Below are 26718 nucleotides of genomic sequence, written 5' to 3'. Positions count from 1 at the left end.
TATTTACATAAACAAAAATACCGTCCGTTGTAACGTAATAGCGATAATCACTTGTGATATTTCTCTCCTCTTCTGTTATACGTATAATTTAAATACTACGTTTAAATATATAATTTACTGGTAACACTTTCCTCGTTAAAAATTGTACAAATCAGAATAAGCGGACATTTGTAAATAATACGAGTATATGTATATCTTGTACTGCGTATTGTTCAAATATTTCTAACATTAAAAATCATTCTACGTGATATAGCTCAATGTAAAATATAAACTTATTATGCTATATAACGACACCGTTCTGATTAACAAATCACGACGCTCTATCATGAAAAATACAATCTTTCTCTGTTTCTTTCTTTTTCTATCTTTTTTCCTCTTTTCATTCCCTTTTTTTCCCTTTTTTTCCCTTTTTTCCCTTTTTTTTCTTCCTTTTTCTTTTCTTTTTTCCGTTTTTTTCTTTTTTTTTTTTTTTTTTTTTTTAAGGGCTTTTTTGCTTTCGTAGAGAGGTAAATTTTCAAAGGCTGCAGGAAAAGAAACACACTTGTACAGCTTGCTAATCTTTCGCAATGTTTACTCCTCGATAAACGTTGTACACGTGAATTCGTCGCTTATACAAAAAAGATCATCGCGGAGTGCAGCTATACACGGTAACACATGATTTTTTTTTTTTTTTTTTATCTTACACGAGATTCAACAATGATCGAGTAAAAAAGCCGTCCGCGTTTCTTCAACGCGGTAACAAGGGTTGGTAAAATATATAATATGAATATATAGCGATATACATAATATAATCTAATAATCTCTATCTGTATAACATATAATCTGCGTATAAATAATAAATAGAGAAACGAGGAGCGGGGGAAACGAGTGATTAGCTCGGTAATAACTTTAGCGCTAAATTACCATTACGAACATCCACGGATCTATGGGGCCATCGTGTGTGTGTCTGTGTGTCTGAATGTGTGTGTGTGGGGGGGGGGGAGGGGGCGCGAGTGTGGGCGCGCGTGTCTGAGAGACGATGAGAAAAAAAAGAAAAGGAGAGAAAAAGAAAAACAAAAACAAAAAAAAGTGAGAACGATAATAGAGAAACAGTGAAATAACTAACAATACATGTGAATATACAGCTGATTCATTTGGCATAGTAGTCTAGAGCGTTCCTTTTTCTAGCGCGCAATAGAATGGTCAGTGAAGATCATCGACCCAAGCAGTTTCTAATGACTCGATAAGAGTACGAACAAAAGCCATTTCTTTTCGTGCATTTTCCAAGATCACGCGGGGATCTTGCGAGGTACAGCGCAGTATATTTGGTGCCATCACCATTGCTAAATTGTTTGCATCCATTTTAGTACGGGCAACGACTTCCGGCCTGGCGAAAATCTGCAACAAGTATTTTATACATTGTGGTAATCCCAAATAAAGAGACGAGAAACTAAGGGAAACGGGGCCATTCTGCAGTGAGCTCGTTAGTTTCAATTAACCTCTTCTGACAAATTTACGGCAAGTATGACAGTTGATCGTTTGATTGATACCGACGATTAACGTTAAAGTTGCCTAATGTAAATTTGATTTGATTAATGATTCGCTACTTTGACAGTTGAGCGATAAGAATACGTATCTTTAATAATCGATAATTCGTACTTCACATTCGGTAATCATAGAGAAGTTAGGCCAATTGATAGCTAAGAATACTAACCTGAAGGAATCGTATTAGATGACAAAGAACACGACGATTCAAATCAGGCAGACGATCTACAAGCGCGGCGACATTGGCTGCGGAAGCTTCGGCATCGTCGTGCCTCATCGACACGCATTCCGTGTAAAAGGAATCAGGTATCAACGGTTCGTAAAGCTCTCGAACCCATAATTTTAACAAAGATGCGGGTGCATGAGCATCTTGAGAAGCTGCCAATATCGTACCATCCTCGAACCTGTCCAGGCACGACTTTAAAGCACTAACCTCGTCCGCGTCCGCGGACACTCTGAATATCCCCTCCGTCAAGATACCACCTCGAGCAAGCACTTGACGCGTCAACGTGGTCTGTATCCATGGTAACTCTCGATTTGGGAATCTGTCTCTCTGCAGGGCCATTACTTCCGATAACGTCGCCCCAAACATGGACGCCCGGAAAATCTGAATCTATGATTAAATTAAAAGCGAATGAATGCCCATTTCGTAGTACGAAGAAATTTAAGGTAACGTTGTGTTGGCCACTTGTAAAATGTAAACAAATAAAATAAGATAATAAGGTATAAAATAAGGTTGCGTAGTGAAAGGAGGAAACATACTCTCGCTTGATCGATATCCTCTATAGTAGCCTTGCGAGGCTGTCGCTTGCCATGTGCTCCAATTCGTTGTAAACGACGGCAGGCGACGGTTGCATAATGACTAACTTGCACGTGAATCGGCCATTTGGCCACTTCCGAAAACTGAAAATTCGGATCACGATGTCTGTTCATGTAGCCTTCGAGATAAGGCTCGAACGTGGCGCTGGGCGGCACGAACGCCAGACAGACAGCCATCAATTCCCAACCTCTGCGTAAACTTTCTTTCCTTGGATTCTCTGTAGTTTGTCTACATATCTGCACGTACAACTCGTCCCGTAATGGCGGCTTCGAATACGCTGTATTCACAATGTCCATAGCTACACTGTCTAATGTCATTCCTACGTTAGCTTTCCGATCGCCCATGTACACTTGCACCAGCCTAAACAGATTGCAGGCTTCCCGTTTCAATAACTTTTCACCATCTACAACTACCAGCATTGGCTGTGGTATAGGATCTTTAGACCAACTAAGAATGTCGCGGACGCTGAACTTCTTCCGGAACAACAATCTCAGTCCCTTCGGCCGTCCGCAGTTCAGGTTAAGATTGTCTTGTGCGTATTTCTCGATGTCGCCACCGCCCGCGCTATCATCTCGCCTCGCCTCGTCCACGTCTGTGTTGTCCACGCCGATACCAATGCTAGGAACAGAACTTATCGCGGTAGACGGTGGAACTGGCGGCTGTCTTGTAGTTGCTGTCACGGTTTCTCTTGTATCGGCTTGCGAGGCGATATTCGGTGGCGACGGTGGTCGTACTTGTGGCCTCGTTAGAGTGTCAGCAGTATTGTAATACGTCGCTAATCCAGCAGTATCGTAGTTACCCAAATCTACGATAATAATATAAATATCATTTCAATGCACTGAGATACATATTTCCACGAATATAATTAAATCCACATTCCTCTTAATTCCTGGATAAATAATAACTAACCTGCATAATGATCTTCAAGGTATTCTTGACTGGACGAATCACCTTGATTGCTCGCTGCTTCGTCATCCGCAAATTGATCATCGGAATCGTCATCGGCTCTTCCACCAATACCTTCGCCTCTTCCACCCTCTTCGTCCAAAGAATCGTCACCTTCTTCTACTAACAACGGATCCCCGAACTTGTAACAACCTATAAAATTATTATTTCATTATATAAAAGTATCGTCAGTTATCTAAGATACGGTTATGCTTTTACTATTGAAGACGTGCCTGAGAGTTTTGCTTGCTGAAGAATATAATGCTGAAGCGGCAACAAATGATCGTCGTCGGGTAACAGATTTCCATAAAAGCACGGAGGTGGACTCGGATTACCATTACTCCTCTTCTTTTTACTATCATCTACCTCTGTGAGCCCTTCTGTTTCTTCGCCCACAGCGCTATTGCTGCTACTATTGCTGCTATTGCTACTGCTAGTATTACTACTAAGCCTTTGTCTAGGTTGTTCGTGACTCTGACTAATAAGATAACGCTCGTGCATAGAATCATCGTCCCTATCTCTTCTTCTTGACTGTTGTTGTTGCTGCTGATGCTGCTGCTGATGCTGCTGATGCTGTTGCTGCTGCTGCTGCTGCTGCTGCTGCTGCTGCTGATGATGATGCAATTGTTGCAGCTTTTGTTGCTGCTTCTGCTGCTGTACAAAACTGTAACTGCGAGCCAGTGGCTGCGGCATACCTTAAAAGATGTAAGAAAAGAGAATGGATTAATATACAAGATACTGATGATTAATTAATTTTAAAGGAACATGAATTATCGTCGTACTTACAATCCAACGAATTGTTACATGCAGTATTCCTTCTATATTCTTTTTCTCTATCACGCTCTCGTTCTCTTTCTCGTTCTGCAACCTCGAGGCTTCTCTGCTTCGACGTATTGCTCAAAACGCCCACACCTCTGACAAGGCTCTTCGAAGGCTCATTTCTTTCGGCTAACATTGCACCGTACATATCTCTAACATTCGCTTCTGAAAGCGACACTGAACATCCATGATGCCTTCTTCCTATACTACCAGTATTATCTTGCTTATTCATATTACGCGGATGCATGGAACTTGGATAAAAGGCTGAAGTGTTTGTTTTGTCCAAACTATTTACTCTTTCCCTATGATGAATTTCCCTTTCCCTGTCTCTATCTCTATGATAACGATTACTGCTTTCCACCAGGGAGCCATACTTCTCACCCTGTGATTTATAACTATGACTCAATTGAACTTCTGGCGGACGGTACGGAGGCATCTCTTGCCTAAATCTAGATTCCATCAATGACTCCCGATATGGCGAAGTACTTGGTTCAGGACCATACGAACCTCTACTACTTTCTCTACCTACAGCAACAAAACGGATTGAGATAATCTCTTACTTCCATCTTTGTATTCTGTTTTTCAATGAAGATTGATATTACGGATCTTAATTTTTTAATGAAACTTAACTCACATTCTTACCATTTTTATTCTTTTCCAATTCTAAATTCCCTGCCCTACCCTCGCGTTGTGAATCAGCAAACGTCTTCTTCTTAAATAGGGGAGTACTAGTTGAGAGTGACAAACCTAATGGAGGCGGTTCACCCAACGGTACCGATTTCTGATTCTTCACACTTTCTAAAGTGCCACTCTTGTGTCCCCTAGCTTCCAACGTACCGCTGTGTTGCCTGGGCGAAGATTGCGCTTGAATTGCCGGTGCCTGGGCGACGGAACGATGATGATGCCGAAGAGGAGAATCCAACAATCGATAGCCGGTCGATTCCAAAGACGTGCGGCTGTGAGAAACAGAACTGTCACTAGATCGACCAGAATCCTGAGAATGATTATGCTGACGTCGTGTTGTGGGCACTTCATGATGCCTATGATGTCTATTATTATGATGGTGGTGGTGATGATGATGATGCCGCCTTGAAGATGGAGATGGAGAAGGGGGAGACGTTTGAAGGTCCACGCCAACACTGGATGTTCTCGTTTTATTTACACTACCACTTTGCTATAATAAAAGGTAGTATAGTTCTATACCGATCGTTCTTTTAGCGTAAACACCGTAAGACAACGAGACTCACCAACGAAGAAGATAAATTGGAACTTTCTTGATGATTAAACCTTGTTAATCGGCTGACTGAAGGAGTTTGTGTCTGCGTCGATACAGACTCTTTCTTCCTTGGCTCGGTTGATTTCTGAGTATCGGCTCCACTACTACTTGCTGGTTCTGTATTTTGCTTTAATGTCTACAATACGACAAATTCTTATAATTCTCTCTATTAAATCTAATGTCGGTACTATATTATAAACAAAGTAAATAACAAATATAACCAAATACTCCTTATTTGTCAAAATCATTTAAAGTTAAAATATATTATCCGCGCTAGGAAATAAAAATATGGTACAAGCGAACAAAACATAAAATGTTCTGAAATGATATTCATGCTTTCAATATGGTATAATGTATACCAGAGTTTTTCTCCTAGCTACAAACAGCTATTTATAGCTGTATGGAGAGCAGACAGCTTGCTCACTTATATCTTCAACATCCTACAGGGAGACAACATTGACGTATAGAAAAGCTTCTAAATCATTATGTCTACACATACCATGGAATTTGTATCCCTGAGAAGTCAAACGCTATATTCAGTGAGTAAATATACGCAATGTCAACAGAACTTTTATCGGTAAATGGAATTTCAAATATTCAAGAGGCCCGCCTAATTTTTAGCACGGTATGACAGATATTTTTAATGCTGGATCACCAACGTTTTAAATTACATATTTGTTATCAAAGTGAATCACTCACCTGAAGCTTTGCTAAAGGAATGATGTCGCAATCACTTGGACGGTGCCACACTGTTTTCTGGGATGTTGCATTGTAATAATAAAATCGTGAAGTATTTTGGTCAAATAATTCCCACCATTGATTGTTATCTGTCTTTTTCCTATAATAAAAAGTAGAACAATGATATATACATATGAATTCTTAATATTTGAGAAACTATTATTTAAGTTACAATCCAATAAATCTCATCAAGTAATATAAAACTATTCGCTTTGATTACTATTAAATGTAGGTTACAAGGAACATTAAGATTCCATACATGTGTCATGTAGAAATCTTGTTAATTATAAATGCTTCCTATATCATAAAAGGAAAAGCTTACATGACGATAACTTTCACCAAGTTGATTAGATCAAAAAGACAGTTTAATCCTTTTAGGCAACTGATTATTTTTCTTAATGAGGAAATTGGCTTTGTAATTCATTGCAATGTAATTCAATGTTAATTATATCTTGGAACATTTACTTATAAAAGAATATATATATATATATATATATTTCTGTCTTACACTGGTACACCAGGTGGAGGATCCCATACACATTCTCCAGTTGTGAGATTAGCATACATATGCTCCTTGGTGCGAGGTTCTATAATTTCTACCCATTCCATTCTACTGCAATATTACAGAGGATTTTTTATTTTAGAGATATAAATAATTATAAGTAACACATATTAATTTCATTGAAATAATTTATCATAAAGAAATAATTTCATTATTCTCTTTCAGAAAACCTCTTCTTTTTTCCATAGAAAATTTAATTAAAAAGATCTACTGTATAGATTAATAACAATACTAAAATAAATATTATTAAAAAGTATACAAGCGATATTTAAACCTGATAAAATCACTAGTGCACACATTAAATCATTAAAGCATGTGGGATGCACTCGAAGATAAATTTGTTGTTCCTTTTTATTACTATAATTAAAAACTCTAAAAATAGTGCGGCAAAGTGAAAAAAAAAAAAAAAAGGAAAAAAGAGAATATATATATACATACGGTATGTTTAATGCATGGATTAGATCGAGGGGATATTATATACAGTACATTTAATGACAACCGGCCCAATACAGTTTTAGTAAACCGGGAGATAGAATCGCAGCGGATTAGCCATAAGATATAAATAATTAATCGATAACATTCTGTCAAATTTACGGGGCAAAAATGGGACACGAAATCGCTTTATTGAAGTTTATTTTCCTTAGGTAATAAACATCGTAGATAAACTAGAAATCTCTATAGTGGGGAAAAAAAGCTTTGGTCCTTCTAGTAAAATGTTCGAAACAACGGGGAAGTGCAAAACATTTAAAAACGAGGAAACGAGGTTTCGTTGTAATAAAAGGGTGTCCACCCCCCACCCCTGTAACCATAAATTGATAGGAATGCTGGCTGCAATACGAGCAACCGTCTGATGTCATGCTATCCGTTTAATTGACCGAAATAGGCAGCAGAAATCCATTCGTGCATAGTTGTATACAAAGGAGCGGAAAAAACGAAAGTGGTGAAAGAGACAGAGAGGAAAAGGCGACACACGCATGACTTCGATAATTCGTACATACAGGGTGTTGCAGCGACTATGTTGCAATCGGCAATAGGGTGATTCTACATGAAAAAACAAGTCGATAATATAGAATAAAATTTATTCATATGACGTTTCGTTTTCGAGAAAATCGAGGTTGAAAATTTGTCAAATATACTTGAACTCGGCCGATCCCGCATTAAACAGAAGTAAATAATCGACAGGAAATTATTCTACATGTGAAAATAAGCGAAAGATAAAGAATAGTATATGTTCGTAAAATTTAGAAATATATTATGTGTACTAGGCCAATTCATAAGTAACTTTTATTTTCTTGAAAACGAGACCTGGAACGGAAAAATGTTATTTTACATTTTCCACTTATTTTCACAAGTAGAATAACCTAATGCTGATTGTTTTATTCGTACCTAGTCTGTAATTAGCCAAGTTTAAGTATACTTTACAAATTCTGTAATTAAATTTTCTCCAGAACGAGGCATCATACTAACAAATTTTGTTCTATAGTTTCGACTTGTTTGTTCACGTAAAATCACCCTATTGCTGATTGTAACACAGTTGCTGGGACACCCTGTATACATGAAATTGTTAAAATGAATCTTGTTGAACTTAAAGACCCACCCAGTTATGTATATTGATAAACTTAAAAATCATTAAGAGAAACACACTATCGTGCGTTCGAAGAATATGACGAGGCTCTCTGCGAGAAAACTGGGACGGGTCACTGGGAAAAAAATTCACTATCGATCCGCGAAACATAGCCACTATATCGCAGCGATGGTACTTATATCCATTCCCCTAGAATCGAACGAATTTCATTCTTACCCGTCGGAAGCCATCGCGAACAATCAATCCGTGTATCAGCGAAAACAAAACACCTCACGTCACTCGGTGAACACTTTGTGACACTTCACGAGCGCTGCAGTGACACTTCGATGTCGCAACGTCCCATTTCCACGAGCACGAGCGACGCAGCCCCTTCATGGCAGCCCATCGGCGGCCATCTTTTTTTCTTCTGCGAGTTTCAACGTTCTGCCACTATAGCGAACAAAAACTTACTTTATCCTAGATTCCCGACATATCGTCCCGAAGATGCGCTCGAACGCTCTTCTCTAGTGCTTCCACGTCTGTGAGTATTTATTCGTGATTCGATTCGCGATCGAATACTACTCACCGATGATATATATTCCATGCATCGTAATTTATCTTGCCTCCTTTTTGTTTGTTTGTTTGTTTTTCCTCTTCTTTCTTCTTTTTTTCTCTTTTTTCTTTTTTTATTTTCTTTTTCTTTCTTTCGGTTATGTTACACTTCTCGGACTTAAGATGAATATCGATTGATTACTGGGATGGCCTGCGTTGCTCACATCGTCGGATAACTATAAATACAAGACTAGACACTGTTCATAAGAATCGACCGTGTTTTGATGGTTGACATCTTTGATAAAACTGTTATCTATTCGTAAGTGATAACGTATGTATGTATTCGCGCAGTTGAGGTTAGAAATGCTCATGGTCGTATCTTTACTCGTTTGAACCACGTTTGAGCATAGTGAGTTGTCCCCAGACTCGCACTTTCGAATGGTTTCTTGAAACTTTGGATTTGTTTATGTCTTGTCATGCCGTTTCAATTACTCTCATTAATATTCGGACACAGCACACTATCTCTACTTACATTTGTTGCTTTGTATAAGAGGGGGTGATCTAAATATCGTGTTGTTTACTCTATGAAAATATATGAACCATTTATTGTAACTTGAAAATATGTAAACAATTTCTCTCTAACAATAACATTTAATTTTACAGTGGGCTTAAAAAAAAGAGGCTGTCCTCCTTATTTCTTAAATTCGGAATGGTCCTCTTTACATCTTTTAATAGTATCTGCCGTAATTAGTAATAATAATTATGCAATTTCACGATAACCTTCATCCTTTTTTTTCTATGACAAATTACAAGTTGTCTTTTATCTAGTAAAACTAGTATTCTTCCCTTTTCCTAATATGTTAAGTTTCTCGATGTATTATACAAATATTCATTTGCCGTTTATTGTACAAAATAACTATATAAAGTAAATGTATTCCGCAGTTCAAAAGCGAATCGTCTATAACTGTCCGCAAGAATCTGTCCGATAACGATAACTGTCTATGGTTTATCTCCACCACTGAGGAGGAGGTGGTTCCCCCTTGGAACAGTGACGCGAGTAATGTGACACAGCAGTGGCTTCTCTTTAAAGATCTGTAGCGTCTTTGTATCAATAAAACAACACTGATGCAGCGACAAAACTTTTTTATTTAAAATTTTCCTCTCTTCGAGACTTTGGGAACAGTTTGCGAACAACTTGCGAACAGTTATAAACTTTTAATAAAACCAAGTTAAATTTTATTTAATCATTAATATGAATCACATTATTAATATTAATTAGTAATAATTATTTAAATTACATTGTAATTAAATTCAGTTGCCTGGATTTACGACAAATGCTGATACTGTTAGTTTTAAGATTTATTCGTTAACGACAACGAACGTTTAAGATATCATTGAAGGTATCGTAGTTATTACTATAATATACTGTTAGATCTAACATCGTTTTGGCACCTTGAAGGCAATTAATTGTTCGTAAACGTTGCTAAAAAGTGAAAATTTAACTAAATCCTTATTGGTTAATATGTTAAAGACAAATCATATTGAAAGCAAAGTAAGTGTAATTATCTACGTAACATATATACATATATACATATATACATATATACATATATGCACATATACATATATATATATATATATATATATGCACATCTGCATAATTTCTCATTAAATAATTAAATGTGAGCCAAATTACATCGTGTTTGGTCTCATTTTAATCAGAAAGATCTCATCAATATGTTAATGAAATTTTTATTAACGAAAAACTGAAAATAAACAAATTTCTTTGTTGCACTAGTGTTTCCTCACCGATATATAGGTTTTTAATTTTGCCGACTCTCAATCCTTCTATCTTATTCATTCGCTGTTCTCCTACGTCTGTCAGTGTCGGCAAATTACAAACAGTTTGAAAATGGAATCTTGTATTCGCTAACTGTTGCGCAGCAACCTAATCCTGAATACTTATAGATAGATAATTTACCCACAAGTGTTATGTTCTCTTCTTTAAATGCATAATAAGAAAAGAAATTTATTTACATTATCGCAAGTATTTTTCCATCTTAATTCGCCAGAATCAAATGCAAACGACATCTGCACTATTTTACAACAACTATATTGCAAATTACTTTAACGTTCCTTTTTCTACCGTCCAGAGTCTAGAGCGTATCACGATAACAGTGCATCAGATTTTTTCATTTATGCATTGCAAAAAAGGATGATATCATTCATTAAATCCGAGTGACGTACTTACGGTAAGTAGATATTCAAGATTTAAGGAAAAGCCACAAGTATTCATGATACTAATATCAAGCTGTAACTTGTAACCTTTTTGTATATAAAAAGTTTTTATCGTCTTGTAAACAATATTTGTTACATTTGGGTTCTGTTATTCGATCTTTCTACCACAATCGACGTTAAATCCTATGCAATTATACGCTTGTAACATTGTATATACATGTGACATAAATTGTGACATATATATATATATATATATATATATATATAAATTATTGCCTATTTTTTATTTAGTACATAGTTAGCAATTTTCAAATTACGATAGACTTACTGAATTTTTTCACAATTATAAACTATGTTTCAATCGTCGTCTTTTTTTTTAAATTTAATAATTTCCTTTTATTAACTTTTATATTTCATTTTTAACAGTGTCAACGCTATCAAAGGAATAGGTAATATATATTTAGATTGAGTGCTGTGATATAATACCGACAATGGATCAAGATGTATTAACAGTCTTAAAGCTATTAATGATAGGAGAATCAAATGTTGGAAAATCAAGGTACCTATTTAAAACAATAAATTACTTTTTAATGCTATGTAAATTGAGCCAATATGTTTATATTATTGTTATTGTTGGCAGCATACTTCTTAGATTTACTGAGGATGAATTTCATGAAAATATGCAAAGCACAGTTGGCATGGATTATAGAACTAAACAAGTCACAATTGATGGCAATACAGTGAAACTAGCAATTTGGGTTAGTTACCTCAATGTATCAAAATTTATATTTTTCATTTAATGTAATATAATATATCCAAAAATTATTGCAGGACACTGCCGGACAAGAACGTTTTCGTACTCTAACACCTAGTTACTACAGAGACGGTCAAGGCGCTATATTAGTGTATGATGTTACAGATAGAGTTACTTTTATGAAATTAGAAACATGGCTTAACGAATTGAACACATATTGCAATAAGACAGATATTATTAAAATGGTAGTGGGTAATAAAATAGATTTACCAAACAGAGAAGTAAGCACTGAAGAAGGTTTACAATTTGCCCGAAGACACCAAACCCTATACATTGAAAGCAGCGCTAAAACGGCAGACGGAATCAAATGTTGTTTCGAAGAACTTGTACAAAAGGTATAGTCATTTATTTTCTTTACGATTATTAATATTCTTATCTATTAATATTGTTTTATAGATAATACAAACTCCAGGACTTTGGGATCGACATGCCCTTCTTAAATCCGCAGCGTATGGTAATGGTAATATGGGAGGTGCAAGACATAGAGGTCAGAGAGGGATACAATTGGCAGACGAGACTCAGCCACACGAACCACATACAAATTGTTATTGCACTTTGATTTAAATGATTGTAATATAAAATTCTGCCAGTGATAACTGTAAAAGAAACTATAGCTTGAATATGGTCTAAACTTTATTCAAAAACTAGATATTGAAGAGTGAGATCGTTGAAAACAAAAACGTGAATAATAGTATGTCACATTATATTGCTTTGTGTATGTTATGGGAAAAGATATTTTGTACCTTATGTATCAAAGATAGATACATACATATACAATGAGTTTGCTTCTATCTTCTAATTCTTTGTTAAATAGTTAAATTTTATAGGTATTTGTAATACAAAATTTATATTCATGTAAATATATTATGCGTATGCACATAATTTAATGACTAATAAATATCAATAGAACTGCAGTAACGCCATAAACAAATATGGTATCTTTAACTCCTGTAGAAAACGCTTTTGCATGTGCTACAGCATTTATAGCTTGAATATTTTCTGATCTGTTTTGTTATCATGATATTGATTTGATTTTGATATTTATTTGAACAATAAGTAGGTAAAATGCATATCATTACATATGTAAACAAAATGTATTTCAATATCACGTTAAACATGTTTATTTAATGTTCTGCATTTTATATGATTATATTTTTAAAATGTGATCAAATAAACAATAATTATCTCATACATAAAATTATTTTAATGTATTTATCTTTACGAACGAAACAAACTTCTCCATTTAAATTGCGGTAGAATAATGTGATATCTCACTCTGTGTGATACAAACAGTTGCCTGTTAAAATATTTGATTTTAAACAATCATTTCATGTCATCCTGAAAATTAATTTAATTTATATGTAATTAATTAAATAAAACAGTTATGTTATTTGACCGTCTCAGAAGCTATGAAAACGTTATTAAATATCCGCGTAATAAAAAGTAAACTAAATTACAATATTTCGATTATATCTGAAACAACTTTTAAATTGTGAGGTACATCTCTTGCTTAGAATCAATTAATTGTTTGTAGAGAAATTTCCTTCGAATCATGTACAACATTATCATCAAAAGAAATTTTACACGCAACTAAATTGGACGTTGTCCTAACTAATAAAGGACTTCAAATATATGGTACATGGAGCGCAGAGAAATTATTAAAGTTATTAACAAACAGACTTAAACAATGCATTCATGTGCAATCAAATACACTGAAAATTATTTCTAATGGAATAAGTGATAAGAGATTATGGATCACTGTTTATAGTGGCTTATATAGTATTAGCGTTTTAAAGGAATTAAGAAAGAAAGGTGTCTCTATCTATAACATAAATTAAAACAAAAATTATATTGATTTAACTCTATTTTTAGGTATGCCCATATACAGCATCATAAAAGCAATGAAACTGGGCCTCATCAGTCTTAGCTATTGTGAACTTTTTTATTTTAGAGAATTTGACATAGAACCACATAATTTGGAGTTCAAAGAATTGTGGTTCGATAAATTTAACGACAGGCTGATTTTAAATTTAAGTGCTACAGGTTTAAGTGAAATAAATTGTTGGAATATTATCATATATGGAGTAGTACTTCAAACTCCAATTATTCTTCGTCATTTGATTTTAAGTGGCATTGATGTTCCTGGTATTTTAAATTGGCAATCTCCCTTTAATTTTGCATCATCTAAAATAATTGAATTTTTGAAACACATTGGAATAGAAGAAGATGTGATACAATTAGTAGAACAACATGGAATCGACGAAGAAACTGAAGAAATGTTAATTGATTTAGGACTTGATGAAATGGAAACAAAACTTTCAATTACGGAGGTTTGAATACAATTGTTTAAGTTGTTCTATATACCATACCTGTTGTGTTAATATTTTCTGCAGGAATTAATATGTGAATCTAGTTTAACCATATTGGAACCAACCTGTAGTTGCCTGGAAATAACACAAGAGAGTTGCAGGACAAATAGCTCTAAAAGCAGTTTCAGTTTTGCCAGTCGACCTGATTGTTACCAACAATATGCTTGTCAATGTCACATTTTAGCAAAAAATGAAACGGTACATGAATTAACAGCACAACAAAATGATTACTTAAGGTAAATGATAATTGTTTGATATTAAGAAATATTGTTTTATTTTCATTCTCTAATTTCCTCTAATAGACAAAATATCATGGTACCATTATCATGGGCAGTGGCTAAAACTTTAGAATACAATCCATCAGATCCAGTACATTTCATAGGATATAAATTATTGCAATGGACTTGCAACAACATTTCTCAAACGGAGAAAGACAAGCATCAACGATTAATTGCATTATCTACTATAGAAATGGATCATAAACTTATCGTCAGTATTATTTACAATAATTTTCAATGCTTGAAAAATAGTTCCTTTATTTTAATAAAAATAATTAGTACAATGTATTTTATATAAACATAGAGCATTAATATTCTTAAACTAGGATAAAAAACATTTAGAAAAAGACGGATTAATTAAAACTCTGAATCAGAAGGCTATAATGAGAAATATCCCTTGTAATATTTGTAAAAATCATCAAGAGTTATATCGTATTGAAAAACAATGTTGGAAATGCGTATGGAGACCAATTAGAAAATTAGGAAGTTGTGAATTTCCTAACATATGCAGTTCATGTAAAATCAATGTATCAGACGAAGATGACGATGCCTGATTATTATTATCTTATTTGGAGCATTTTAACAACTAATAAAAATGTCCATAAAAGATATTTAAGATATTTAAAAGACTCATAAAAATGTCCATAAAAGATATTTAAGATATTTAAAAGACTCTTTAGAAAAAATTCTTTAAAAAACTCGTTTATTTTGTAATTTGCCTTGTACATTTGTTCCAAGATTATTGAAATCGTGCAGTGTAATCCCATGAAAGTGTTACATGGAACAGAATGGAATGAATAAGTATTAAATTCATTTCGTCGTGATACAAAAAAGACTCCAAATACATTGTGGCAGTGAATCTAATTACAGTCCTTCTTAAACATATGACATTATGTTACATTTGTATGGATTTTTATATTACGTTATTAGCAGTTCTAAAATAAAATTATATATAAAATTTCGATTATATTTACTAATGATAGTAATGACGTGGATAGCCTTAATTATAATACGTATACATGAGTTTTTTTATAACATATAGCGTCCAAAAGAATCGCATGTTTAATTTTATTACAAGATCCTCTTTTCTGATTACCCTATATGGTACAGTAATTAACAATATATATCTTTTTTTCTTACTGAAATTTTCTTTGTCGAGTGTAACTGTTAAACAATTATTAGTTTAAAATGTATGATAAACAATGCTGGTTTTTTGAAAAAGCATTGTCCTTGTTCGTCGCTAGATAAAACAGGTTTCATGCTTGTGAACATAAAAATGAATGAGTTTATGAAACATTCTCTATATGTTTATCATAATAACAGTCATTTAAAGCATAAAATCCGCGTTCCTTCTCTGTATAATCGCATTTAGAATGTCCCTGTACATAGAATATAAGAATGATTTCTGCAGATTTAATGATTCAGGTACTACTGTAATGAATCAATGATATAGACTATTTGTGTTGTAAATACATTAAAATGAGTAATAAAAGTAAAGGCAGTGTTTGTTAAATTCCATAACGTGTCTTTTTCTCAGTTTCCAGCACTCTTTTTCATACGTATCAACTATTTCCATTCTTGTTAAAGAGATAGAGAAAGCGAGAGAGTGAGAGAGAATGAGGAAGTTACTTCAATAAAATAGCAAAGTATCAAAATATATTTTTGTTATCTATATGTTTGGTCTATATCCTGAGCTACTAACAGAATGGGGTTCCCTATTATGATAAACTTTTCTTCATATTATTAAGTAAAAGTGGAAGTACAAAGTAGAGAGTAACAGTTAAGTCTATATTTTGTATGGACGTTTTTCGCAGTCTATTAATAAATTGTTCACAGATCTTTCAATCCTTCCTTCAAGTTATTTAAAACAACTTGGCTTAATTAAAGGTAATAATGTTTTTTTTTTTTTTTTTTTTTTTTTTGTTACAATTCGGTTTTCTTTCTTCTCCTTTTCCTTAAATGTAATAATGATTGCGATGAATGAGTATAGAAAAAATTTCCCAATGTGTCGACGTGGCAATTCGATTAGCGTTTAGCTTATGAGTAATTAAAATGTAAATTATCCGATTTAAACGGAATATACTTGAAGTTTGTTAATTTTAGTCTTCTCTTCTTCGGATTCGTCTCGACAAATCATAAGCGTATGAGAGAGACCACAGGTAACAGCAGTAATGTACAAACCTTCCAACGCTTTCACTTCCATCGGGGTAGTCGAGGACTTACGCATTTCACCGAAACCCTGTAATTATTCATCGAAGAAGAGGAGCTTAGTTTAAAAGTCTGCTAAAGATTTCTCTGTTAAAAGATTTATTCGTTATACAATTATTTACCAATTCACCGAAAGTAGGACTAGCACCCCAAGCGATAACCGAATCGTCCGCCGCGACTACTACGCTAGTCTGAGAACATCCGACGCATCTAATTTCCCAACCAGACAAATCCTGGATCGGTTTGGGGTACATATTTGCTTCTCCGGTACGTTTCGTTTGTCCGAACATCAAGGCTGATCCGTGCACATTGATGGCAATGCTATAAGTACTACCACAATATATAGCCCTGACACCACGAGTAGGCGGTTCCAAGAATTTAATTAAACGAGGCACTAGTTCATCTCGTTGCTCGTTGTGGCCCAAACGGCCGATACCTCCGAATCCCCAGGAAAATGCACGATTTTTGCTATCAATTGCAACAGTATGATAGTGCCCACAACTGAAGTCCGTGATCTCAACACGATCTAACGGCGTAACATGGCCATCCTTTGCTCTTTCAATGTATAAAACGATTCTCTTAGGCACTTTCTCAAAATGAAACGCCATCTTCGTATTCGTTATAAAATATTTCCCATCTGTGTTATGGCCCAATGCTCCATATTCTGGGCTTCCGAATGAGTGTAGGCCACCTTTAATATCTAGTATCATCGAAAAATCTGCACCACAGCCCACTTTCACTATCGGCGGCCCAGAATACTTTACTTTAGTGGCAGAAACAATGCAGGCATCGGATTTCCCAACGCCGCATTGACCTAGTTTATTGTCTCCAGCGGCAAATACGATGCCGCGACTTGTTAAAAATAAAGTATGATTGCGGCCGCAAGATGCTCCTATAACTGTATGACCTTTTAATGCCGTGACTTCCGTAGGTTCATCCCGACGTTTCGTATCACCAACACCTAGCTGACCTGCAAAAGTTATGTCATAAAAGTTTCTAAACTATCTATTTATAAAATGTGTGTGTGTGTGTGTGTGTGTAGAAGTAGAAAATTATATTCTCATGAAATTAGTATCAAATAAGAAATTTGTTAGTCCAGTACCAACAGAAATGATACGACTAAACAAATCTTGCAAACTTTCAATTTATGCGAATCACATTTACTTACATAGTAGTAATACTTAATCATAAGATAAGTTTTGTTTACCTTTCATTCATTTACCTTTATCATTTCTACCAAAAGCTAAGCATCTATTATCCTCGGTAACAATAATACTATGAGAAGCAGCCGGGCCAGAAGCAACTAATCTGACTCTAGCGCCATTTAAATTTTTAAAAGTATGCGGGGTCCACAAACTACGCCCTACATTAACTTTCACGCCTTTCGGTGGAGCTTTACGTCCTGCCATGTCCCAGTTTGTCAGACCACACATTAATAATGTTCCAGGCTTACCCCATCCTCCCTAAAATAATTAAAGAATCTGAGGATAAAGAGTTTGTCAAATAACAAAATACAAAGTTCAATGATTATAAATGCCAATTATACGTAAGCTACGATCATTATAAAGAATAAATTTCTATAAAGAATAAATTTTATCGATTTTATCTATAATTTTATAATTAAAATACATCTTGCGGAAATTGAACAGGCGTTCAGGTATCTTTGAGCAATAGTGTAGAAGAAACCCTTACCAAACTGTATCATGCTTATCTCCATAATTAAAAGATAATAGCAGCCATTTGACATTTATAATTAACAATTATGTTTTGAAGGCTACCAATCTTATTTTCAATCATCTACATTTAAACTTCCAAATTTTGCTTTTGTCACATTATGTTCATGATAAAGGCATCAAATAAATACGATTAATACTGTTTTCACAGTCTGGATTATCACACTTAACATTGTTACACTATGCACTGTTACACTTTACGTTGCTTTGTCTCGAATTTCTTGATGAAACTAACTGCAATTTTCATGAAACATCAGGAATTTTTTCATGATAAACAGCACTTGCCCAGAAGTCTCAGTGCTAAATGTAGCAATGTTAAGTGTACACACACAATTGGTGTTGTTTTATAAATTAAAATGTTATAGACGAAGAAATCTAAACACACAGTTTTGCATGGGCTTCCCAATTTTCCAATTCTTTAAAAATCTGATGGTACAGACAATCATCAGTTTATGATTTTCCCTCTTATGAAATGAATTCTTTTTCATTGAATGTATGGCTGTGAGGCTTATCAGCGTCGAAATGCCAATATCATTTTCTCACTCATTCGGACACCAATATCCTGTTTGCTTGGGACAAATAAGTATATGAAAACGATGAAAATAATTTCACCTCAGGCGGTGGCAATTCCGGAATATTGGAGACATCGGCAAGATCATCTTCGGCAGCGTCCTCACCGTCGGCATTCGAGCCGGTCTCAGCGTCATCAACGTCCGAGTCGTGCTCGCTCGAGATGTCCTCCTCGTCATATTCAACCTTCCTTGATTTCGCGCGGCCCTTCTTCGTCGCCGGATTTTTACGTTTAGTCGACATATCGGCCGAATCTCCTTTATTTCGAATTTAATCCGTCTCAGGGGATATTAATTATCGCGGGACGCGCAATACAATGACATTAATCGATGTAATGGCGCTGAGACCTGTACTGTTCGACAAACGGACAACAAAAACGCGGCCACCTGGCGCTCAAAAATCATAATAAAACCATGCTCCAGTGATAAGTACAAAGCAAACTCAAGTTTATGATTCTAAATCGCTGAGAGCGCGCTCCGTGGTCCACTCGTTTCAAGCACACGGAACGCGGGAACCGAACGATCATTTTCGAATCGCGCGAAAATTTAAATTTCGCATACGCAATAGAAATTAAATGCACTTGAAAATCTTTATTCTCCTCATGCAATTAAAAATGTTTTATTATCGTGCTAACACGTGCTGGCTAGTTTGTGACTGTTAATTAATTCATTGATTTGTTTGACCTTGATCATGTTTAATGATCAATAGACTCCGGGCTTCTACATATTCTTATATTTTTATGAACATACCTGAAGAAATAGAATTTAAATAAATATCTGTTTCGTCTACCAAATATTATAATAAACACTCTAGTCTGGATATTTCACGCATTTTTGCATACTGTATATATGTATTTATTTAATCTTGACTTCGTAATTGAGAAATAGACTTGGTTTATACCATTTTACATGTATGCATCTCTGTATTTTTAAATTTCGTGAAAATTATATTCTTATATTCGAATATTAATAATAGAATAATTAATTAGAAATAGAATAATTAATTTGTTCATTAACAGTTACATATAGGAAATGAGACGAAAGATTGTTAATTTGGATCAATTGAGGATTTGAATTGTCGTCAAATTTGTTTATAAACTGTAATATCTGATCAGTACTAATCGAGACATCATGTCCGATTCGTTTGAAAGCAACGTCATGCTTAATTCGCGTTATTCTTTGAGTGACGCGATTATTCCGTCCGTTTCGTAAGCTTTGATTCTTTATATCCGTTTCAAATCTGAAAAGTCAGTCAGTTTGAGAAAGTATCTACGTCCTCAATTTTACATTTAACAAAATTATGCTCTTTCTCGAAATATAAGTTTTCCTTTCAATTCCGAAAACTTTGAATATTGTGATGAAAGATTTAATTATTTAAAGTGGCATTTATTTTACTGTGATATATACATATATTAAATATAAAACGTTAATTAACTTCAAACACATCGAAGGAATTGTAACCTATTTATTTGGAACGTAACTTGAGGTATGAGTTTGCACAAAATTATATTATATTATTTTTATTATATACATTTCTTTACATCTCATTATATTAACCAGTTCTTTATTTACTAACTTTTTAAAGTTTAAAGGTTAGGGGCAGTGTATGTAGTTGTAGAGGTTATAATTTATTTATATAGGGCGACACAGTAAGTATACCTAAAACCAATCAAGAGGTGGTTGATTTTTTATGGAAAAATAAATCGAAATGCAGGAATTTCCTATTATTTTTTATAAACCATTTCTCAACTTCGTTCTTTTGTTATGCGAACATAACATCTTCAATAATATTTTCAATATTAAATTATTTAATTGCATCCATCATCGCTGCTTTTATATTCATCATTTAATTTCACATTTATATTATGTTATTTTTTGAAATTTATTTATAAAATTACATGTTTGAAAATGTATGCCTGCATGTAGGAAGCAGTATGTATGTGTATGTGTATGTATATGTGCGTCGGTACGAACAGCGAAAATTATTACCGAATTGTTACCGTCGTAAAAATAATAAAATGGGAACCGGCTCATCGGCAATGACAGTTAACGCCCGGAGTCTGAATGCGTAACCGTCGTACCGATCAGCCGGTAATGTAAACCGATGCAGACGGACCGACACGTAGAATTAAGAACTGAATTGTCGAACGAAAAAAAAAGAAAAAAAAAAAAAGAAAAAACCGAAAGTCAAAAGTTGCGCGCGGTAAGTTTGATCGTGTTTAATTTTTAACAACGAAAACGTAAGTAGGTCGCGATACCAAGTGTTGTAGGCGATCGTGTTAATTAATATATATGTACTTTTAATTTTGATTACATTGTACTTTAATTTCAAACGCAATCGATTACTTGTGTCCGTACTGTGAGAACACCGTTTTCCATTCGCTCCTTAGCCTACATATATTATAAAGTATGATATAATTTTCATTGCAGATATTCTTCGTTAAGGATGGAGTTCCCAAACCTAGGAGAGCATTGTTCAGAGAACAGCTGCAATCGATTGGACTTCTTACCTCTTAAATGCGATGCATGTTCTGCAATCTTTTGTTCTGAACACATATCATACAATAACCATAGCTGCCCAAGCGCTTATAAAAAAGATATTCAAGTTCCAGTATGTCCACTTTGTAATGCTCCAGTGCCTATAAAACGTGGTGACCCACCAGATATTGCAGTTGGGCAGCATATTGATGATGAATGTCAATCAGATTTGAGAAAACCTAGCCAGAAAATTTTTTCTAATAGGTAAAATAGACAAAATTTTGTTTAGATAAAATTTTATGTTGTTTCAAAGGTGATGATTTTGAATAATCTTGTAATTATTGTAAAATGCAGTCAACTGATTTTTAAATAAATTTTTTTCATTCTAGATGCTCCTCAAAAGGTTGTAAAATTAAAGAAATAGTCCAAGTACGTTGTTCCGATTGCGGTAAGAATTTCTGTTTAAAGCACAGACATCCAACGGATCACGCGTGTATAGGCCAGGAGGAGATGATACGGAAAAAACGGCTCGATGCCCTAGAAAATAATATGACAGTAAATAGGAGAAATGGCGAAATCTTCATGAATTATCAAGGCAGTATGAGCGAAGACGAAGCTCTCGCGAGAGCTCTCCAAGCTTCGATGCAAGAGGCAAATACTGCTAAACAAACGCTCGAGGCTGTACCTTCTGGAAATAGAGATAGGTGTAGACTCTCGTAATTCCATACAATTTAATCTTAATTCTATGCAAATTTTTGCAATCGCTCTAAGATACGTTCTTCACCTGCATAAATGTAGAGAAATTGTTATATCTTTCAGAGATTTTCTTACGATAAAAGCAATTTAATGATAATAAATTTCCATATAATTCAGCTTAACTTATAACTTAACCATTGAACTTTCTATATCAATATTTAAAGAAGATAAACTTTTAAGATTTATTCATAGATCATTTCAATTCATAGATATATGGACTATAACAGTTATACCTTTTGTACAAATGTAAAATATATCATATATATATATGATATTAATTGCAAAACTCAACATTGCACAATATTTATATTATGATAAGATTGTTTTGATCTTATAGTGATCTGAATAATCATTAGCAACATTACCTGCCGAATATGCGTGATTTTAGAAAGAATATTAAAGGGCAGCCTCAAAGAAGAGTGCCTTAATATTATGTAAATCTAAAGAAATCTAAAGTCCAGTAATTTTCATCTTCTTTACATCATTTCTTCCTCTAAGGAAATTTTTAATTCCCCTATCTTAATTTATGTAATTGGTCTAATATTGAGACCTTTAGTGTTTGATTTATGGTTCCTTATTTCATATAAATTGTCATCTATGGACTTATAATAATTAGCATTATGGAATCACCATCAAGAGAATCCTGTAACAATCTTGTGAGCTTATTGTCTTTATAATCAACATATGTTGTAGAATTCTCTGATTGAAATATGATATATCCTAATGCTAATAAGCTTTTATTTATATTAACTCCATCCTTAAACTTTGCACCAATTGCTTATATCTTCTTATTGCATCCAGATCCAGCTAAATCTACTAGAAAAAAAACTTCTTCATCATTATTGTTAATATTACTTTCTTCTTGCTCATGTATGTATAAAATGAATATATTCTGTGACTATGAGTGTCGTGTGCATTCATTGCGGTTTGCACGTCCTCTATTTCTTTGTGTCAGATAGACTAATACTTTATTGCTTTGTAACTTCCTTGTCTGCAAACCGTATTAGTCATTTGACAGAGGCATGTTCAGAATGTGCAACAGATGCTACCACAATAAATGCATCCTCATTTTACAAAGCTTGCAAACAAAGAAGTTACAAGTGAAATAGAGATGTTGTGGAACAAGTATTGCAGACAATGAAGTTACAAATGCAATAGAATGGTGCCTTAGTAGACGAGCTTAATTTTTGTTAAAATGTATATTCAATTTGGCACGATTTTTAAACACATAAAAAACAATATTTCTATTATTCAAATATTTGTATTTTTATCTGCTTTAATAATTTAAAGACAATTGCATTTCTTGAATATAAAGACTTTTTATCTTTCATCACAAATACAATTTGCATTTGTATTCTTAAAAATAATTTAAGACAATTTAGATTTTAATTTAATAAGAATGTGTAAAATACTTGCATATTTATTAGTAAAATGTAAAATATGCAACTCATTATCTATATTTTTAATTTTATCTTTACATCTGAATATTGTACTCCATCCTAGAAGAAAATCAACTGTATCAGAAAAAAGAACACAAAGATAGCGATTGATATTGAAATACTTTATTAATCAGTTTTATAAATATATATACATTTAAGAATTATTCGAAGATTATACTAATTTCCTACTTAATAAATATTGTCAAAATACCTGAATCTTAGGTTTTTCTTAATAAAGCAAACTATTCACTTATACAAGTATATAAAACCAAAATGTTTACACTTCACTTGTTACTAATCTTCAATTAAATTTACATTTGAGCTGAGTGAATTAACATTTTTTTGCAACAAAATGTAATATTCTTTGTTATGATTGCCTTCCTATCATACTGATATGATTTTTATTTATACCAATTAGATAATATCACTATGATGAAAAGATATACATAAGGCTATATAATAAAATAATTCAAGTATTTCGATTTTTTGTAAAGTATCCTGCAGAAGGTATAGAGTACACGTTTAAACGAAACTAATTTTCGTGACTATTTTAATAAATAATTACCATTTCTTGACTATACCACACGTTACAATAACCTTGATTTCAAGATAAATAAATAATGTATTTTTTTCAAAACTTCTCGAGATTTCGTTTAATATTTTTATCATATCTGAGATACGCCATAATAATGTAATATAACAGATGGCCTTATTGGCAGAATAAATAATTCCTTATTTACCAACTTTTCCTAGCTTGGTATCTGTCTTAGGATTAGCTGTGACACTCTGCACACGAACAATCACTTCATTAATTTTTGTTTGCAGATTTCTAATATCTTGAATATATAGAAGAGCAAGGATTTTAGCTGCATTCTCCACTGCGGTCTTCTTCAGTTGGAAACCAGGATCACAATTCATAATAGGAAAGGGTTTGCCTCGGATAATTTTGGAATTTGGATTCCTTAAGCATTCAGAATTTAATCTCCTTTGTACTAGTTTACTGCAAGCTTTTAACGTGACCAAATGATTTGGATGTTGTGGAATTCGGAGCAGTTTTGCCACAGAATAGATCCCATTTTTAAATTCATTACTCTCAACTAGTAACCATGAAACGGTGAAGATAATGTATTTATAAAAGTAGGAGCATTAATATTAACAACTTTCAAATTATCAAAATGAAGCATAATTTGGAAGTTTATCTGTGTATTTGTCAAAACATATAAACACATCAAAGAATAAAATAGAAAACTAAAAAAATGTAATTACTTTATACTTTAACAACATAAAAGATATCAATAAATTAAGTGAAAGGCTATAAAATATAACATATATTTCATAAAATACTTCATAATATTTGTATACAGATGTTTTATCATTTTTATTACCGTTAAATGTACAAAATAGCAAAACAATTAAAATGCAAAATATTATTGAAAAATAAACAAATATACAAGTTGGTAAAAAAATATCTATATTATATATACTTACAGTCTAAGTTGTCAAGTGGATTTGTGGACTTAAGATGTGGCACCAGTGCTTCCTGTTTCATTTTCAATTTCATTTCTTTTACATTTTTTGAATACTGCTCAGCTGAAAATTACAATTAATGATTATGCAAGAAATTTCTATTTAAATCTTTGATTTCATTCATGAATAAATATTTACTATTATTCTCTGCCTCCAACCAAATAGCGCGTCCAATTAACCATTCAAGTTGATCCAAGTTGTTACTTGAAATTGGACATTTAACATCCTCACAGTATTTGGCAAAAGTTTTAGGCCAACTTTCACTTTTTATATCGCGTAGCTCTTTTCGATCTTGTATACTATACTGACGTATCTTTTGTTCCTCTAACCATAATGTTACTTTACGAAAATGTTGTGGATCTGCAACATTTTAATAATACTAATATTACAAAAATAAATAAAATCTTATAAAAAATATAATTAATCTAAACGAAAATAATTACTGAATGAATAAATTCTTTACCAAGAATTACACATTAAACATGTAAAAACGATTCAGTGACAGAGAAATTAGACTTTCGTAGGTTACATCCGTCGAAATGTTTTTTAAAAATTAATATAATATTTTCTTATCACCAGATATTTAAATATGATATATTACGCAATTTTAAATCTCTATGTTCGACATAATTATAATAACTATTCTAATAGGATAAATTATATCGGTCATTATAACCTATAACAATATAATTTTTTAACGTTAATAATAAAACAATCCAGGTATTTGCCTGTGAAATATTCTTATTTAAATTTCTATAACTTATCCTGAAATGAATTTACTTATCAGAACAAGATTAATTTAAAGTCAAAGTTAAATTTTACAATTATGCAATTATCAAACAAATTCTAAAATATTCGAGAAAAATAAACATTCTTCTCGATGTAACTCGTTTAACGAATATGATTTCGAAAATATTAGATTTTATTAGTGATAATATCAATATTTTAAAATTCCTCGTTGATGCAGATGTTAAATACGAACCATTTATATTAACCTTGTCCCATTCTAAATATCCAAGTGCTTGTAGTCTTCTTTTAAACATATCGGATATCTAAAATACACAGAAGTTCTGCAAACTAAAGGTAATAGAATTTGCAAAAAAAAACCTCAATTTTACAAAGACTCTCGATATACTGACACTACACTCGTGCCATATTTAGCAAAGCCGGTGAACATAAATATACCATATACCATATACTCAATTCATTTTTCATAGTATTTATCTGCTATGTATAGTATAAATAATGTTTCAATAGATAATTCTGAAGAATAATTCTGAAGTTAACTGGTTAAATTTCACTGAAATAAATGCTGTTAGATAATACTATTTATATTACATGACATTTACAAAAAATATATAATTAAATACAACGGAAGGTATATGTACACTTTCAATAATTACCATATAATGTATAAATCGTAATATATCACAATAACAAGACAAAAATTAATTATTTTTCCTTAATATTCAAGTTTCATATCCTTTTCATAATTTACTATCATTCCTG

General features: G+C 33.2%; 5 protein-coding genes and 1 long non-coding RNA gene across 12 annotated transcripts; 3 read left to right on the top strand and 3 right to left on the bottom strand.

Annotated features, from left to right (window-relative positions):
* Nucleotides 1-544: 544 nt before the first annotated feature.
* On the bottom strand, nucleotides 545-8623 carry LOC100643911. Of its 2 annotated transcripts, XM_012317504.3 has the most exons (11): nucleotides 8486-8618; nucleotides 6631-6735; nucleotides 6084-6222; nucleotides 5356-5520; nucleotides 4751-5282; nucleotides 4076-4633; nucleotides 3523-3984; nucleotides 3254-3442; nucleotides 2287-3149; nucleotides 1694-2137; nucleotides 545-1377 (listed from the first exon to the last, which is right to left on the bottom strand). In XM_012317504.3, the coding sequence occupies exons 1-11, from the start codon at nucleotides 8497-8499 to the stop codon at nucleotides 1183-1185; spliced, it is 3666 nt and encodes a 1221-aa protein (XP_012172894.2). In that variant the 5' UTR covers nucleotides 8500-8618; the 3' UTR covers nucleotides 545-1182. The 2 variants fall into 2 exon arrangements, with proteins under 2 accessions (XP_012172894.2, XP_048269136.1); XM_048413179.1 differs by lacking the exon at nucleotides 6631-6735 and having other exon boundaries at nucleotides 8486-8623.
* LOC125386523 lies at nucleotides 6877-8275 on the bottom strand. The gene is made up of 2 exons (XR_007226757.1): nucleotides 8071-8275; nucleotides 6877-7989 (listed from the first exon to the last, which is right to left on the bottom strand). It is a non-coding gene; the product is annotated as an uncharacterized LOC125386523 (long non-coding RNA).
* Nucleotides 8624-8676: 53 nt separating the features above from the next.
* LOC100651584 (ras-related protein Rab-18) lies at nucleotides 8677-13053 on the top strand. 5 transcript variants are annotated; one of them, XM_003401577.4, is made up of 5 exons: nucleotides 10680-11052; nucleotides 11465-11597; nucleotides 11679-11796; nucleotides 11870-12187; nucleotides 12249-13053. In XM_003401577.4, the coding sequence occupies exons 2-5, from the start codon at nucleotides 11530-11532 to the stop codon at nucleotides 12414-12416; spliced, it is 672 nt and encodes a 223-aa protein (XP_003401625.1). In that variant the 5' UTR covers nucleotides 10680-11052; nucleotides 11465-11529; the 3' UTR covers nucleotides 12417-13053. The 5 variants fall into 5 exon arrangements, with proteins under 5 accessions (XP_048269139.1, XP_020722811.1, XP_020722809.1 ...); XM_012317508.2 differs by lacking the exon at nucleotides 10680-11052 and adding an exon at nucleotides 11056-11113; XM_048413182.1 differs by lacking the exon at nucleotides 10680-11052 and adding an exon at nucleotides 8677-8789 and having other exon boundaries at nucleotides 11465-11796.
* Nucleotides 13054-13261: 208 nt separating this feature from the next.
* LOC105666604 lies at nucleotides 13262-16017 on the top strand. Its single transcript, XM_048413339.1, has 6 exons — nucleotides 13262-13285; nucleotides 13367-13664; nucleotides 13725-14182; nucleotides 14246-14457; nucleotides 14524-14710; nucleotides 14826-16017. Exons 1-6 carry the CDS (start codon nucleotides 13262-13264, stop codon nucleotides 15051-15053), a joined length of 1407 nt encoding a protein of 468 aa, XP_048269296.1. The 3' UTR covers nucleotides 15054-16017.
* Nucleotides 15186-26404, bottom strand: LOC100651899 (protein RCC2 homolog). Its single transcript, XM_003401580.4, has 10 exons — nucleotides 26345-26404; nucleotides 26192-26261; nucleotides 25348-25569; nucleotides 25171-25272; nucleotides 24676-24689; nucleotides 23861-23867; nucleotides 19053-19267; nucleotides 17930-18170; nucleotides 16830-17677; nucleotides 15186-16738 (listed from the first exon to the last, which is right to left on the bottom strand). The coding sequence occupies exons 1-10, from the start codon at nucleotides 26402-26404 to the stop codon at nucleotides 16568-16570; spliced, it is 1950 nt and encodes a 649-aa protein (XP_003401628.2). The 3' UTR covers nucleotides 15186-16567.
* On the top strand, nucleotides 20110-23935 carry LOC100652019 (AN1-type zinc finger protein 2A). 2 transcript variants are annotated; one of them, XM_003401581.4, is made up of 3 exons: nucleotides 20110-20495; nucleotides 21440-21751; nucleotides 21877-23935. In XM_003401581.4, the coding sequence occupies exons 2-3, from the start codon at nucleotides 21456-21458 to the stop codon at nucleotides 22205-22207; spliced, it is 627 nt and encodes a 208-aa protein (XP_003401629.1). In that variant the 5' UTR covers nucleotides 20110-20495; nucleotides 21440-21455; the 3' UTR covers nucleotides 22208-23935. The 2 variants fall into 2 exon arrangements, with proteins under 2 accessions (XP_003401629.1, XP_048269140.1); XM_048413183.1 differs by lacking the exon at nucleotides 20110-20495 and adding an exon at nucleotides 20664-21212.
* Nucleotides 26405-26718: the final 314 nt, after the last annotated feature.

The sequence above is a fragment of the Bombus terrestris genome, chromosome 16 (genome assembly GCF_910591885.1).
Source record: "Bombus terrestris chromosome 16, iyBomTerr1.2, whole genome shotgun sequence".
Classification (NCBI taxonomy): Eukaryota; Metazoa; Arthropoda; class Insecta; order Hymenoptera; family Apidae; genus Bombus; species Bombus terrestris.
The sequence above is the reverse complement of the archived record's forward strand: the minus strand, read 5'-3'. Positions and strand labels throughout refer to the sequence as shown.